At 48.8% G+C, this 17,182-nt stretch overlaps 1 protein-coding gene across 1 annotated transcript in view; it reads right to left on the reverse strand.

Moving 5' to 3' along the window:
• Window positions 1-16,866, reverse strand: part of LOC147109821 (uncharacterized) — a 46,256-nt gene extending 29,390 nt beyond the window's left edge. The window contains exon 1 of the mRNA XM_086002391.1: window positions 16,829-16,866. Within this exon, the coding sequence (XP_085858517.1) occupies window positions 16,829-16,866 (38 nt within the window). The remainder of the gene's footprint in view (window positions 1-16,828) is intronic.
• Window positions 16,867-17,182: the final 316 nt, after the last annotated feature.

Here is a 17,182-nt window from a genome sequence, read left to right on the forward strand (position 1 = left end):
TCAGTGACTTGCTGTGCAGTGGATTGAAAGTTCCCGCTCTGTGCGGAGCCGGCCGATTGGTCAGTAGCCTGGAGCCCAGGGTTGCAGGACTGGTGGGGTGGGGGGTCGGGGAGTGTGCTCCGTACAAAAACCACTCACAACTGGGTATTTAGAACAAGAATGGGAAGAGAAGAGCCGAAATTATGTTTCTAAATCTGATGCCAAGGTGTCCATTTAATCCAGCGGGCTGTTCCACCATGTGGGCCATCGTAACCGGTGCAGCATGTGTGTCCATTCATACACGGGTGGGCCTTTCAAACCACGTCGGGAGGGATGAGGGGGGTGGAAAGGGGTGAGGGGAGGAGGAAGGACGTCACTGGATTGCAGTCGGGATCAGGAAGCCCGGTCGACACTCCCGTCTCCCACAGCCCAGGGAGGGCCCCAGTCAAACTGCAGCATCGCCAAGGCACTTTGCAATGGCCAGCGCGGTGAGATCATGGGTGTGGTGGAGTGACGCTCGTGACACAGGCCGATTCTGAAGACCCCGCGGCCCCCCCCTCCACCAGCTGGAAAGCAAGGGCGGATCAGTCAAACCCGCAGGCTCCTTCCCAGCACAGACAGAGGCCAATCGGCCCCTCGAGCCTGCCCTCCTTCTGCACGTGAGCAATCCCCAAACCCATCCCACTGCCCCACTCTCTCCATCGACAAATATTGATCCCAAATTCCCCCTTTCACAGAGGCCACGGTCTTGGCCTCAACCTCCTCCCCATGGCTTCAGTGACGTGGAGGATTGGAGAAGCTGGGATTGTTCTTCGAGCAGAGAAGGTTTAGGGCAGATTTAAAAGAATCATAGAATGATACAGCGCAGGAGGAGGCCATTCAGCCCATCGTGCCTCTGCTGGCTCTTTGGACCCACGCCCCCTGCCCTTTCCCCAGGGCCCGGAAAATGTTTCCTTTTCAAGCATTTATCCAATTCCCTTTTGAAAGTTATTATTGAATCTGCTTCCACCGGCATTTCAGGCAGCGCATTCCAGATCACAACAACTCGCTGTGTAAAAATAATCTCCTCACCTCCCCTCTGGTTCTTTAACCAATCACCTTCCATCTGTGTCCTCTGGTTACCGACCCTTCTACCACTGGAAACAGTTTCTCCTCATTTACTCTCAAAACCATTTATGATTTTGAATACAATCTTCCCCTTAACCTTCGCTGCTCTAAGGAGAAGAATCCTAGCTCCTCCAGTCTCTCCACATAACAGAAGTCCCTCATCCCTGGAACCATTCTCCTAAAGAGCAGCGTTCAAAATCATGAGGGGTTTTGATCGAGTAAATGAGGAGCAGTACTGAGGGCGCGCTGCACTGTCGGAGGGCAGTACTGAGGGAGCGCCGCACTGTCGGAGGGGCAGTACTGAGGGATCGCTGCACTGTCGGAGGGGCAGTACTGAGGGAGCGCCGCACTGTCGGAGGAGCAGTACTGAGGGAGCACCGCACTGTTGGAGGGGCAGTAATGAGGGAGCGCCGCACTGTCGGAGGAGCAGTACTGAGGGAGTGCTGCACTGTCGGAGGGGCAGCACTGAGGGAGCATCGCAATGTCGGAGGGCAGTACTGAGGGAGCGCCGCACTGTTGGAGGGGCAGTACTGAGGGAGCGCTGCACTGTCGGAGGGGCAGTACTCAGGGAGCATCGCAATGTCGGAGGGCAGTACTGAGGGAGCGCCGCACTGTCGGAGGGGCAGTACTGAGGGAGTGCTGCACTGTCGGAGGGGCAGCACTGAGGGAGTGCCGCACTGTCAGAGGGGCAGTACTTGTATTGATTTCTTTGTGGGTTCAATGACAAGACATTTATGAAAGAGAATGTCTTTTAATCTAAAGTCTGTTCAACTCTTTATACAGCATTACAGGAGACACCATGCTAGTGATCCATCTAAAATGAAAGCAAAACTAAACTCAACTGCTTGTCTCTGTCACATGCCCTCTGCTGGTCAGGCATAAGTAATCAATACATGCAAATATGCTGGTAAGGCATCATAATCAAACAGGCAAATACCATCACTATTTGCTGATATCATTACATCTCCCTTTCTTAAAACAAAAGTATTTGACTTTTAACTAACAACATGTTTTCTTCGTATTAATCTGCATTTTAACTGTAACAATGAACTTACATTATCATTATCATGATCAAGGTTTTTTAACCTTGCTTTGTGTGTTCACATGAAATATGTAAATACACTAGAACTTGAAGAAAGAATAAGATAACATTACTTCCTTCTATAACAATAGTCCTTAAATTTGTTCAATGAGTCTCTCAGGCGGCTTCATGTGTCTTGAGGATTTTCTGATTGATTGTCCTTGAATCTGAGTTGTTGCCTCCGATGATGTGTTCTCAGCTGTGTGATCAGGTTGTTCAACAGTATCAGTCTTTTGACCTGCTGTGTGATCAGGTTGTTCAACAGTATCAGTCTTTTGACTTGCTGTGGCTGGTCCCATGAGAAGATCTCGACGATTTCTTCTCAGAACAGCACCCTCATCTGTCTGAATGGTGTATGATCTTGGTTGAACTTCACTCAGGACAGTTCCCTTCTGAGTCCATATGTTTGTTTTGTCTTTGAACCTTACTTGGTCGCCAGTGTGGAGTTCAGGTAGGTTTTGTGTTCCTCTGTCATAGTAGTACTTTTGCTTTTCTTTCTGTTGTTCTTTGAACTTCCTCACTTTCTCCCCCTCTTTTGTTTTCAGGAGGTTCCCCGGGATGGGTAGGTTTGACCTTAGCCGACGTCCCATAAGGAGTTGGGCTGATGACATGCCACACTCGAGCGGCGTTGTGCGGTATACAAGCATGCTCTGGTAGAAGTCAGTTCCACTGTCTTTTGCCTTGTACATCAGTCTTTTCACTGTCTGGACCGATTTTTCCACTAGTCCATTGGACTGTGGAAAGTGAGGACTTGACGTTGTGTGGACAAAGTCCCACTCTTTGGCAAAGTGTCGGAAACTTGCATTGTAAAACTGGGGTCCGTTGTCTGTGAAGACCTCGCTTGCCACGCCATGTCTGGAGAATATGGCTTTCATACATCTTATCACAGCATCTGCAGTGGTGGTGTACAGTCTACAAACCTCTGGATACAGGGAGTAATAGTCTGTGACTACAAGATAGTCCTTCCCTTGACATATGAATAGGTCAGCGCCTACCTTCTGGTAAGGTCTGTTTGGTGCTGGGTGTGGCTTTAGTGGTTCTACCGGATTGCTTGCTCGATATTTCAGGCATATTGTACAGTTTGACACCTCATATGTCACATCTTGGTTGATTCGTGGCCAGTACATCACCTCTCGTGCTCTTTTGTTACACTTTTCGATTCCCAGATGTCCTCCATGGATCCTTTTTAGCATCTCTTTTCTCAGACTCTTTGGGATAACTATTTTACTTCCTTTGCAGATGATGTCTTCGACCACTGATAGTTCCGCCCTGCAGTTCCAGTACTCTGCTATGTCAGGTGAGCAGTCTTGCTTCATGTTGGGCCATCCATCCAAGATGCTTTTCCTCAGTCGTCTCATTGTTCCATCTTTGTTTGTCTCAGTCTTTATGAGCTCCATTTTTGCATCTGCTATGGGCAGTGCACTTGTGATCATGTCCACGTAGGCGTTCACTTTTTCATCCATTTTGGTGTTTGCGGGCTCACTTGGGTCAACAGCTCTGGACAATGTGTCTGCTGTATACATCAGTTTACCCGGTGTGTACGCAACATTCAGTGTATAGCGTTGCAGCCTGATCATCATTCTTTGTATTCTAAGCGGACAGCTATTTAGTGGCTTTTGGAACAATGCAATCAAGGGCTTATGGTCAGTCTCTACACTGATTGCTTGTCCTGCCACAAACTGGTGAAATCTTTCACAGGCGTATGTGATGCTGAGCAGCTCCTTTTCTATTTGAGCATATCGCGTCTCCGCGTCTGTCATTGAGCGCGATGCATATGCAATAGGTTGCCAGTAGTCATATCTTTGCAGAAGAACGGCACCGAGCCCGCTCTGTGATGCATCTGATGATATCTTGATGGGTCCCGCTGGGTCATAAAACCTCAGAACTGGTTCCTCTGTGGGCAGTTTCTTTAGATCGCTCCATGACTTCTCATGCTCATGATTCCATTCCCATTCTATGTTCTTTTCAGTTAGTCTTCTCAGTGGCACCATCTTTTCTGAGAGGTTGGATATGAATTTACCCATGTAGTTGATCATTCCATTAAACCTCTGCACATCCTTTTTGCATTGTGGCTTTGGCATATTCTCAATGGCGGACACCTTTCTGGGATCTGGTCTGATGCCCTCACTGCTAAGTATATCTCCCACGAATGTCAGTTCTGTCACCCCGAGCTGGCATTGCTCTCTATTCAGCTTCAGGTTTGTTTTCCTTGTTGCTTCCAGCACTTTTTTCAGTCTCTGGTCATGCTCAGTTCTCGTGGTTCCCCATACTATGATGTCATCCATTGATGTATCAACTCCCTCCAGGTGCTCATAGATCATATGGATAGTTTTGTGATACACTTCAGGAGCTGAGGCAATGCCAAATGGTAACCTTAGGAATCTGTATCTACCAAATGGACTGTTGAACGTGCACAGTCTTGAACTTGCATCGTCCAGTTTCATCTGCCAAAATCCTGATGATGCATCTAACTTGCTGAAATACTTTGCATTTGCAAACTGTGCCATGATTTCCTCACGTGTAGGAAGCTTGAAGTGCTCTCTCTTTATTGCTCTGTTTCGATCTCTTAGATCCAGGCAAATTCTGAGCTTTCCATTCTTTTTGTCCACAACGACAAGGGAACTCACCCACTCAGTTGGCTCATCTATCTTCTGAATCACGTTCAGGCTTTCCATCCTGTCCAACTCTGCCTTCAGTTGCTTTTGAAGAGCAAACGGAACTTTTCTGCATGGATGTATGACCGGTGTCATACTTTTATCTACTCTGATCGTGTGTTCTCCTGGAATGCAGCCTAGACCATTAAATAGGTCGTTGTACTCTTTCATGAGTTCATCATAGACTGTCTCTCCTTCACTTTCCACAACGAGGACTCTCTTTACCAGGTTCAGTCTCTCACAGACTTTTAAACCTAGTATGGCTTGCACATCCTTTGGCACCACGATTAATGCTAGCATGTGCTCTCTGTCCTTGTGTGTTACTTTGACAATGCATCTTCCTTTCACTGGTATATCAGCACCTGAGTATCCTGTCAGTTTAACTTTTATTCCATGTATCTTTGGTCTGGGTCTAATTTTCTTAAAATCAGTCTCTGATATCACATTAACTTGTGCTCCAGTATCCAATTTAAATGGAATGTGTATGTCATTCACTTTTAGTGTCAACATCCAGTCTCTTTCTTCTTTTTTGTTTTCAGACACAACATCCACATTGAACTCCTCCATCTCGCTTTCATCTACTGTATGGACCTTGCTTTGTTGCGCTTGGTTCTTACAGTTTTCTAGTGATGTTGGTTGAGGGATAAGCGCTATATAAATTCAAGCCTTTCTTTCTTTGAATAAGGTTAGATTTTTAAAAATAGAAAATAAATTTATATTTAAGAAATTAAAATCATGTTTTTTTAAATCAAATAGGTTACAATAAATTAAAGAGGGGTTAAAATGAGCTAATGTTTTTTAAGTGTGACTAAGTGTAAGAGGTTGAAGGGAATGAGAAGTTTGAGTGGAATGTTCTCCCCGACATCCACTGTGTACATTAATGGCCCCTGCCTTGTACATATCATTCCGGGTTGCCACTTCTCTGTTCGATAGTCACGGGCCAAGACTGGTTGCCCTACATTGAAGCTCCTTGTCGGCTTCTCATTGATGTGCTGGAATTGTTTGTCCTCAACATTTCTTTGCACATTTGGTCTGAGCAAGTCCAGACGAGATCTCAACCTTCGGTTAAAGAACATCATGGCCGGGGTCTGGTTGGTAACTGCATGTGTCGCGTTTCGGTAGGCTAATAAGAAATTGTCCATCTTATGCTGTAATGGAATTTCATCGTCGCACATGGCCTTTATCGCTTTCTTAAAGGTTTGTACGAACCTCTCAGCCAATCCATTTGTGGCTGGATGATACGGGGTGGATGTGTAATGCCTTACCCCATTCCTTCTCATAAATTTTTGGAACTCGTCGGACACAAACTGTGGTCCATTATCAGAGCAAATCTGCTCTGGCAACCCGTTTCTGGCAAATATGGTCCGTAGGACTGCAATCGTTTTCTCTGTAGTGGTTGAAGACATTTTTATCACCTCAGGCCACTTTGAATGAGCATCCACTGCTATTAAGAACATTGAGTCCATGAATGGACCAGCAAAATCAATATGCACCCGTTGCCACGGAGAGGAGGGCCACTCCCATGGGTGTAGAGGGGCATGTGGTGGTGCATTTTGGACCTTCTGGCATCCTAAGCAGCTCTTAGTTAGGTCTTCGATTTGTTGATCGATTCCCGGCCACCACACATAAGCCCTAGCAAGGCTTTTCATTTTCACTCCCCCCAGATGACCTTCATATAGCTCATTTAGCACTCTCTCCCTTAACTTGGGTGGAATCACCACTCTGGATCCACACATCACTGTCCCCTGGCATACTGACAGCTGTTCTCTTCTGGATGAGAATGCTGGCAACAGTGAGTCGCCATGTGTTGGCCATCCCCTCACCGTCAATTCATATACCCGCGACAGCGTCGGATCATTGCGGGTCTCCTTCTCTATATCCGCGTTTGTTACTGGCAATCGTTCAATTATTGATGAATAAAATATCTCGATAGGGTCCACTGCTGGTGCTTCCTCCACAGTAGGCAGTGGCAGGCGCAATAGCCCATCAGCATTCCCATGCTGTTTCGTGCCTTTATATTCTATTTCATATTGATTCGCCCCTAGAAACAGGGACCATCTTTGTAACCGCTGCGCAGTCATCACTGGAACGCCCTTCTTAGGATTAAAGATGGAGACAAGTGGTTCGTGGTCAGTCAGCAAGGTGAACTTCTGCCCATGCAGATAGTGGTTGAATTTTTTTACTCCCCATACTAGGCTGAGGCCTGCCTGTCAATCTGGGCGTAGTTGCGCTCGGCTGAGGTTAGTGACCGAGACGCAAAGGCTACTGGCCTCTCCAACCCGTCTGGGAATTTGTGCGATAGCACCGCTCTAATACCATAGGGTGATGCATCACATGCCAAACGGATTGGTAGTGCTGGGTTGAAATGGGCCAACACCTCTTTTGATGTGATCAATTCTTTACACTTCAGGAAAGCTCGTCTACGTTCGTCATCCCACTTCCATGGTACCCCTGTTTGCAGTAGGGTGTTCAGTGGGTGTAATACCGTAGACAAATTTGGTAAGAACTTGTGGTAGTAGTTTACCAGCCCGAGGAACGACCCCAGTTGTGACACATTTTCCGGTGCTGGACCCTTGACTACTGCCTCAATCTTGTCAGGGGACTTATGTAACCCCTCTTCATCGATGACATGGCCACAATATGAGATCTGTTTCTGGAAAAACTCGCACTTGTGGCGATTAGCTCGTAGCCCATACTCCTTTAATCTGGTGAGCACCTTCTCCAAGTTGGCGAGGTGATCACCGTCATTTTCACCCATGACCAAGATGTCGTCCAAATAACACTGGGTCCCTGGAATCCCTTGCAGGACTTGATCCATTGCCCTTTGCCAAATAGCCGGAGCTGATGCCACTCCAAACACCAGCCGGTTGTATTGATAGAGGCCTTTATGAGTGTTGATCGTAAGGTATTGTTTCGAAGCTTCTTCTACCTACATTTGCAAGTACGCCTGGGCTAGATCAATTTTGGTGAAGCGTTTACCTCCAGATAGCGAGGCGAAAATATCCTCAATTCGTGGAAGCGGATATTGTACCGTGTGAAGGACTGGGTTCACTGTCACCTTAAAATCCCCACAGATGCGGACCTTCTTTGGTTCCCCAGGTGTATTACTCAATGACCTCTTCATTACAGGAACGATGGGTGCAGCCCACTCGCTCCAGTCCACTTTGGACAGTACTCCTGAACGTTCCAACCCTTCCAGCTCTGCTTCAACAGCTGGTCTGATCGCATAAGGCACTGTTCTGGCCTTCAGAAACTTTGGGCTTGCATTTTCCTCTATTTTAATCATTGCTGTTACTCCTTTTAGTGTTCCTAGTCCCTCCTGGAACAAATGTAAGAAATCACACAACACCAGGTTATAGTCCAACAGCTTTATTTGAAATCACAAGCTTTCGGAGCGCTGCTCCTTCTTCAGCTGAAGTGGAGAAATGCATAAAGACACAGCTTATATAGTCAGAGAATCATGTCAGATGTTTACAGGTAACCTTTCCAACTGCCATTTATCACACCTCGGCAGAGAGATAATCACAGCAGTCAAAGGTGTGAATGGTGTCCAAACAGGTCAGTCAGGGAAACATTACATCAAAGAACAATGAGGTGGGGTCACAAGGGGTCAAATATTGCAGATGCTGGGGTCTGTATGAAAAACAAAAAAACAGACAAAAAAAATTTTTTTTGGCTGGAAATCACAGCAGGTCCGGCCGCATCTGTGTAGAGAGAACAAGCCAATGTCGACTCGAGTCTGGATGACCCTGCATCAGGTGTGGTTACATGTAGCGTGACATGAACCCAAGATCTCTGTTGAGGCCGTCCTCATGGGTGCGGAACTTGGCTATCAGTTTCTGCTCGACGATTTTGCGTTGTCGTGTGTCTCGAAGGCCACCTTGGAGAATGCTTACCCGAAGATCGGAGGCTGAATGTCCTTGACTGCTGAAGTGTTCCCCGACTGGGAGGGAACACTCCTGCCTGGTGATTGTTGCGCGGTGTCCGTTCATCCGTTGTCGCAGTGTCTGCATGGTCTCGCCGATGTACCATGCTCCGGGGCATCCTTTCCTGCAACGTATGAGGTAGACAACATTGGCCGAGTCACATGAGTATGTACCATGTACCTGGTGGGTGGTGTCCTTACGTGTGATGATGGTATCTGTGTTGATGATCTGGCATGTCTTGCAGAGGTTGCTGTGGCAGGGTTGTGTGGTGTCGTGGTTGCTGTTCTCCTGGAAGCTGGGTAATTTGCTGCGAACGATGGTCTGTTTGAGGTTAGGCGGCTGTTTGAAAGCGAGTATTGGAGGCGTGGGGATGGCCTTAGCGAGGTGTTTGTCGTCATCGATGACATGTTGAAGGCTGCGAAGAACATGGCGTAGTTTCTCCACTCCGGGGAAGTACTGGACGACGAAGGGTACTCTGTTGGTTGTGTCCCGTGTTTGTCTTCTGAGGAGGTCTATGCGATTTTTCGCTGTGGCCCGTCGGAACTGTCGATCGACGAGTCGAGCATCATATCCCATTCTTACAAGGGCGTCTTTCAGTGTCTGTAGGTGTCCATCGCGTTCCTCCTCGTCTGAGCAGATCCTGTGTATTCGCAGGGCTTGTCCATAGGGGATGGCTTCTTTAACGTGGTTAGGGTGGAAGCTGGAGAAGTGAAGCATCGTGAGGTTGTCCGTGGGCTTGCGGTAGAGTGAAGTGCTGAGGTGTCCGTCTTTGATGGAGATTCGTGTGTCCAGGAATGAGACTGATTCTGAGGAGTAGTCCATGGTGAGTTTGATAGTGGGATGGAACTTGTTGATGTTATCGTGTAGTCTTTTCAGTGATTCTTCGCTGTGGGTCCATAGGAAGAAAATGTCGTCGATGTATCTGGTGTATAGCGTTGGTTGGAGATCCTGTGCAGCGAAGAAGTCTTGCTTGAACTTGTGCATGAAGATGTTTGCGTATTGGGGTGCGAATGTGGTCCCCATGGCTGTTCCGTGTGTTTGGGTAAAGAACTGGTTGTCGAAGGTGAAGACATTGTGGTCAACGATGAAGCGGATGAGTTGTAGGATGGCGTCTGGAGATTGGCTGTTGTGGGTGTTGAGTACTGAGGCTGTCGCAGCAATGCCATCCTGGAACACTTCTTTTGCGTCAGTTAGCATTTTTGACAGTCGTCCAGGTGTGACGTCGTCATCCTTTTTGGCCTCAACCTTCAGTGCCTGTATGGAATGCCAATCTAATTGTATCTTCCGGATCCATTCATGTCCTAGCAGTGGTGGTCCTCCATCTGGCAATACATATATATCCATTTTAGGTATTTCCTGGCCTTTATATGTCACTTTCACCCTTATTTTTCCTTTGGGGTAGACTTTTTGCCCTGTATACGTCTTCAAGACAATCTCTGTAGCTTTCAAGGGTATGTGTGAAAATAGCTGCTTGTAGTCGCTTTGATTTTTGACTGTTAGAGCTGACCCTGTGTCCAATTCCATTTTCACTTGGACTCCGTCTATCTTGAGTGTAACCCAGATAGTCTGGTGATCCTCCATTTTGGTTACCTTATGTAGTTTCAGACAACCCAGCTCCTTGCTTCCGGAGTCTGTGTCACTTTTCTGTTCGTCTGAACCACTGTCCATCACCTGGTGTACCTTTTTGTACTTCTCCTGTGGATATTTCTTACTGTTGGTTTTCTTCCCAGACCTGCAGACTCTAGCTATGTGTCCTGCTTTCCCACACTGTCTGCACACTTGGTCCTTGAACCAACAATCTTTCTGGTCATGTGTTGTTCTGCCGCAGCGATAGCACTTCCCTGTTCCATAGGAAATTTCATTGGTGCCATATTCTTGCTGTCTCCGTTGTATCTCTGCAGCACCCCTTGCGGCTGCTTCGTGTAATACTGCCATACTGAAAGCTTTGTCCAGCGTAAGATCCTTTTCCGACAGAAGCCGTTTCTGGGTTCCTTCACTCTGTAGCCCACACACAAACTTGTCCCTTAACGTATCTGCTAGTCCCGCTCCAAACTGGCAGTGTTTCGATAGCTTGCGCAGTTCCGTTAGGTACTCAGCATTGCTTTCATCTTTATGTTCATTCCTTTTATGGAACTTAAATCGTTCTGCTATCAGCAGCGGTGTGGGGTTTAAGTGGTCCTGTAGGATTTCTACTATGCTTTCAAAATTCTTGTTTACCGGCTTCTCTGGGGTTATTAGATTTCGCAGTGACCCATAAGTTTTTGCACCCATGGAATTTAACAGAACCAGTGCTTTATTAACATCTGGCACTTCATTCGCCCTGCAGTACACCTCAATACGTTCCACATATGTCGCCCAATCTTCGACTTCATTGTCGAACGTAGAGATACTGCCACTCTTCGACATCCTTGGGTGTGAGTTAACTGTCAAAAATGGCGCCTCCCGCACTTCCCCTTCTTCTCCGCTGGCACAAAATGGCGTCTCCCGCGCTTTCCTTCTTTCCCGCGCTCGCCCTTCTTCTCCGCTGCGGCTTCTAAAAATGGCGTCTCCCGCGCTCTTCCTTCTTCTCCACGGCTCAATGGTGTCTCCCGCGCTCCCCTTTCTTCGCCCCGCGGACCCTGTTCAGCCCGTTAGCTCTGGCTATGCTCTGCGCGTTCTTCTTTTTATATTTTTCGACGCCGCTCAGTCTAGCACCCGGCTGTTTCTTTACCCTCTCTCTCTCCGGTTTGTTTTCTTTTTCTCGACGCCGCTCGGTGTTCAACCCCCGGCTGCGCCCTGCGCTCCTCAACCTTTGTCTTACCCCATCAACGCTGCTCGGCTTTCTCTCCGCCGTCGGTCGGCTCCAGCCGCCGCTGCTCGGGAAGGGTCTGCGCTGGACCTGTCGTTGGTCTCTTGCTGCTTGTCGTGGCTGGGGAACCAAGCCCGGCTCTCCTGCGAAGTTCAATCTCTGCCTGACGGCTGGGCGGTTGCTCGTGGTCGACGCCCGTGTTCCTGGCCTCGACTATATATATTTTTTTAATGTTGCAGGTAGATTCGAATCGACACTCGTCGCCACTGTTGGATCCGTGATTCAGAGGATATGCTGTTATTAAATAATCACACAGATGCTGTACATCAACAATAAACAGGTCTTTACTGGAGGAGGGTAGTCTCAAGACTGGGGGTATAGAGGCATGCGCAAAGCTTATATACCGGTGTGGTCACTGCCGGTACTACAGTATACAGGAGCTGTAAAAGTAGTTCTGACTTAAAGGCACACACACTACAGGCCCTGAGCCTGAGGCTGAGGGAGGGGAGAGGAGGGGAACCTGGGCCTAGTCTCCAGGGCCCAGCCCGCCCACTCATTCCCGCTCCCGGTGCCTCTCCGGCCCCACTTACCCCAACTCCGGGGCCTTATCGGCGGCTAGCGGGTGCCCACTCTCAGGGCGGCTCTTTCTCCGCGGCTCCGGTTTTCTTCCTCTTTTAAACAACAAGGAGCCACTTTTCCCCCTCACATGGCGCCACCATCTTCACTCCGGCCCCGTGTCCCCGCGCTAAACCCGCCGGCCAGCGCACCTCGCCCCGCCAACAAACGTTCCGCCTGACTCCCCTCGGATCAGAGGCAATTCAGTCATTTCCAGAATAAAAAGAAATAGAATGAAAGACTTGCATTTATGTCATGCCTTTCAGGACCACCGGACGTCTCAAAGTGCTTTACAGCCAATTAAGTACTTTTGGAAGTGGAGTCACTGTTGTAATGAGGGAAACACGGTATCCAATTTGCACACAGCAAGCTCCCACAAACAGCAATGTGATAATGACCTGATAATTTTTTTACTGATGATGATTGAGGGATAAACATTGGCCAGGACACCGGGGATAATGCCCCGGCTCTTCTTCGATCTCTTACGTCCACCTGAGAGCGCAGACGGGGCCTCAATTTAATGTCTCATCCGAAAGATGGCACCTCCGACAGTGCAGCACTCCTTCAGCACTGCACTGGGAGTGTCAGCCTAGATTTCTGTGCTACAAGTCCCTGGAGTGGGACTTAAACCCACAATATTGTGAGTCAGAGGCAAGTGTGGTACCCACTGAACCACAGCTAACACGAGTTAATAAGATGCATTTCCTCTCCCCCACTTCATCGTCGTTCTTTTCCTCCTGTTTCGAAATGAACATTTATGCCCGTCTTCAGATACTTTGGTTTTTGCATCACCATCTACACTGTCCCATCAAACAATCCCAGGGCAGGTACAGCACGGGTTAGATACAGAGTAAAGCTCCCTTACACTGTCCCATCAAACAATCCCAGGGCAGGTACAGCATGGGTTAGATACAGAGTAAAGCTCCCTCTACACTGTCCCATCAAACACTCCCAGGGCAGGTACAGCACGGGTTAGATACAGAGTAAAGCTCCCTCTACACTGTCCCATCAAACACTCCCAGGGCAGGTACAGCACAGGTTAGATACAGATTAAAGCTCCCTCTACACTGTCCCATCAAACACTCCCAGGGCAGGTACAGCACAGGTTAGATACAGAGTAAAGCTCCCTCTACACTGTCCCATCAAACACTCCTAGGGCAGGTACAGCACAGGTTAGATACAGAGTAAAGCTCCCTCTACACTGACCCATCAAACACTCCCAGGGCAGGTACAGGATGGGTTAGATACAGAGTAAAGCTCCCACTACACTGTCCCATCAAACACTCCTAGGGCAGGTACAGCACAGGTTAGATACAGAGTAAAGCTCCCTCTACACTGTCCCATCAAACACTCCCAGGGCAGGTACAGCACAGGTTAGATACAGAGTAAAGCTCCCTCTACACTGACCCATCAAACACTCTCAGGGCAGGTACAGGATGGGTTAGATACAGAGAAAAGCTCCCACTACACTGTCCTATCAAACACTCCTAGGGCAGGTACAGCACAGGTTAGATACAGAGTAAAGCTCCCTCTACACTGTCCCATCAAACACTCCCAGGGCAGGTACAGCACAGGTTAGATACAGAGTAAAGCTCCCTCTACGCTGTCCCATCAAACACTCCCAGGGCAGGTACAGCACGGGGTAGATACAGAGTAAAGCTCCCTCTACGCTGTCCCATCAAACACTCCGAGGGCAGGTACAGCACAGGTTAGATACAGAGTAAAGCTCCCTCTACACTGTCGCATCAAACACTCCCAGGGCAGGTACAGCACGGGGTTAGATACAGAGTAAAGCTCCCTCTACACTGTCCCATCAAACACTCCCAGGGCAGGTATAGCACGGGTTAGATACAGAGTAAAGCTCCCTCTACACTGTCCCATCAAACACTCCCAGGGCAGGTACAGCACGGGTTAGATACAGAGTAAAGCTCCCTCTACACTGTCCCATCAAACACTCCCAGGGCAGGTACAGCATGGGTTAGATACAGAGTAAAGCTCCCTCTACACTGCCCATGGGCCCGATTTTGTGGATTGTGTGGGAAATGGTCGGGTTTCCCCGAATGTGGGGTTCTGACACACAAAAAAATGTGTCAGCCAGCTGCACGCAATTTTCCCTCAAGTGGCCAATTAATTTCCAGCATGTGGGAAGCCTTGCTAATTGTCCAATTCTAGTCAGAATGCCCCACAGTATGATGTCATCATTCGTGGTGCTTTCAAGGTCCATAGCAAGCATTGCACCCTCTGAAGGCTTCCAAACGATCCATACAGGATGGCAGAGGAGCCTGCAGCAGCTGTGGCCAATGCCAGACCCCGAGCTGCCTCCAAATTCGACGAAGCTTCACTGCAGGCATTATTGGATGGGGTTAGGGCCCACAGGGAGGTCCTCTTCCCTCGGTCAGTGAGGAAGAGGCCTCCCACTGAGACCAATGCTGCATGGATGCAGGTGTCAGCAGATGCCAACTTGCTGGGAGTCACCAGAAGAACCTTGGCATTACATCTCTAACTCCTTCCTTTACTACCCCACAGTACCATCCAGAGCCCCCATCCTCACTGTGGAGGAGGAGGAGGCTATGCAGCCAGACTCCTCAGAGGAAGCTCCAACCTCTGAGGGTGCAGCATCAGCAGAAGTAAGCGCACCCAGCACCAGCGCAGACACTCACACCTCGGGGGGACCTTCGGGACATAGAGTAGTGTTGTCACCTGGTGTTTCACAGCTCACAAGTGAGCCTCAGCAGATTCTGGAGACAGGGACAGCAGTGGAGAGTCCTCGTTGGAGGGCGCAGGACTCTGCCAGCTCAGCTCAGCTGCGCTGCATGTCGATCCTCTGCCTCTGGGTCCATCCGCAAGAGAAGAGGTGATGGATCTCCATGCACAGATGCAGGAGTCTCTGGCAGGTTTTGTCTCCAGTGTCGCTGCGAGTGTGGAGCAAATGGAGGAGTCCATAGCGACCATGAGCAGAGCCTTTGTGGAGTCACTGGCGCATCAACGCATCACCATGGAAAGGTTGGCAACCTCCATGGAGGAGATAAGTCGCCAGGGTACGGAAAACATGGTAAGTGCTCATAAGAGAATGACATCTCTTGAGGAGCGATGGCCATCTATTGAACAGAGGAACCAGACCTTCATGGAAGTCCTTCTGAGTAGGACTGCCAGTGCAGAAACGGGTCCCCATGGCCCCCTAAAGCACAGCCAGGTGCTCTCAAGCCACTTCCAAGCGCTGGCCCCTTCTGGCCTGTGCAGCTTCAGGTGAGTGAGCAGCAGCCTGGTGCTCCTGGTGCTCATCCTGCTGTTCCTGGTTCTGCTGCTGCCGCCTCTGCTGCTGGTGATCCTCTAATGGCAAGAAGGGAAGGAAAAAAAGGCGTCCCATGCTTCTGGTCGATGGCTCCGCTGAGGAAACGCTGAGTGAGGGTGGCAAGAGGGGCTTCCCAGGAGATCACATTGGAGAAGTGTGTGAGGCTCCAACCTTCCACAGCTGTGCCTAAACCTTGAAGAAGTAGCCCCAAACCTGCAGTAACAAGGTCCTTCAACATACAAATGCTGTCCCTTTAAATCGCAGCTTTCCCGAATGACCTGCAGCTGAGAGCAAGCAAGCCGGCAAGCTTCACGCCAGGTTTCATCAGCGGGGTTCCCCGCAGGCGTGTCTGATGTGGGGAAAGCCCCAAAATCGCAACGGCCCCTGAAAATCGACTTAAACAAGGTAATAATTGCTCATTAGTGTTCCGACGGCCAGTCCCGCCAGCGGCGGGCGGGACTGAAACGGGTCGCGGAGAAACAGCGGTCCGAAAGTCGGACGGGGCGGGGAATCAGGCGGGGGGGGTGGTCGCAACCCCCTTTTTCGGCGATTTTCGGCCCCCGGCCGCCTGAAAAGCCGCCCGACAGCTGGCAGAAAATTGGGGCCCATGTGTCTGTACTGGGACAGATACAGTTCAATGTGGTGAAGTTTGATCCACTTTGGACACAACAGAAATAGATCAGAGTAATTTCTAAATGGTGTGAAACTCGGAACAGTGGAGGTGCAGAGAGATCTAGGGGTCCAAGTACAGAAATCACTAACAGCGAGTGGACCGGTACAACAAATAACTTAACAGGCTAATGGAATGTTGGCCTTTGTCTGAAGGGGCCGGAATACACAGGGTGGAAGTTGTGTTACATTTATATAAAGCTCTGGTTAGACCCCATTTAGATACGGTGTTCAGTTCTGGGCACCGCACCTCAGGTAGGATATATTGGCCTTGGAGGGAGCGCAGCACAAATTCACCAGAATGGTACCGAGGCTGAAAGGGTTCAATTATCAGGACATAAGGAGGAGGGAAGCCCTTGGATCATTTTCCACCTTGGATTGTTTTGCTTTGTTAAAGGCGCTATATAAATCCAAGTTGTTGTTGCTTGTATCCAATCATTTGCAGAGCGCTCTCCCTCTCACTACTTACTTTGCACGATTACTTTGAGGAAATTGATGAAAACAACCAGAGTTCAGTTGTAGGAAATAACACGGTAATTAATGATTATTCATCATACTTTATAATATATATTTATATGTAATTCATAAGACGATAGTCATTTCCTCAAACTCCCCGCCAATAGTGTTACTCAGAGTGAGGTGACGCCAGTTGGACCCGAGTGAAACAGTCGCTGTTACTTTGAGTTTTGTTCATCTTTCTTTGACACGAAAACTCACCGTCCTGTTCGGGTATTTCCAAGCTCGGGTTCGAGCATCGCTTTTGTACCGGTGACACCCGATTCTTCTGGGCTCTTATGTTTCCACCCTCCGTTTACTCAGCACTGTCTGTATTTGGGGAGTGGTGTTCTGGGACCCCGGGCTTGGCCACTGATGCCCATTGCTGACTATATTTGGTTGTATTCAGTGAATTTAAGGCAGTGATCAAATGCTCGACCTAAATCACTCACATTTCACTTGAGTTTAAAATGACATCGGAGGCCGTTAAGTTGCACTGATCTTTCGGAATTTATTCGGACGGTATATCATTTCCTGCCATTGTATTACACAACCATCTCGCCGCTTTAACACTGC

Source organism: Somniosus microcephalus, chromosome 12 (assembly GCF_052327205.1).
Source record: "Somniosus microcephalus isolate GS21.2 chromosome 12, FLI_Smic_1.0, whole genome shotgun sequence".
In the NCBI taxonomy this organism is placed as follows: domain Eukaryota; kingdom Metazoa; phylum Chordata; class Chondrichthyes; order Squaliformes; family Somniosidae; genus Somniosus; species Somniosus microcephalus.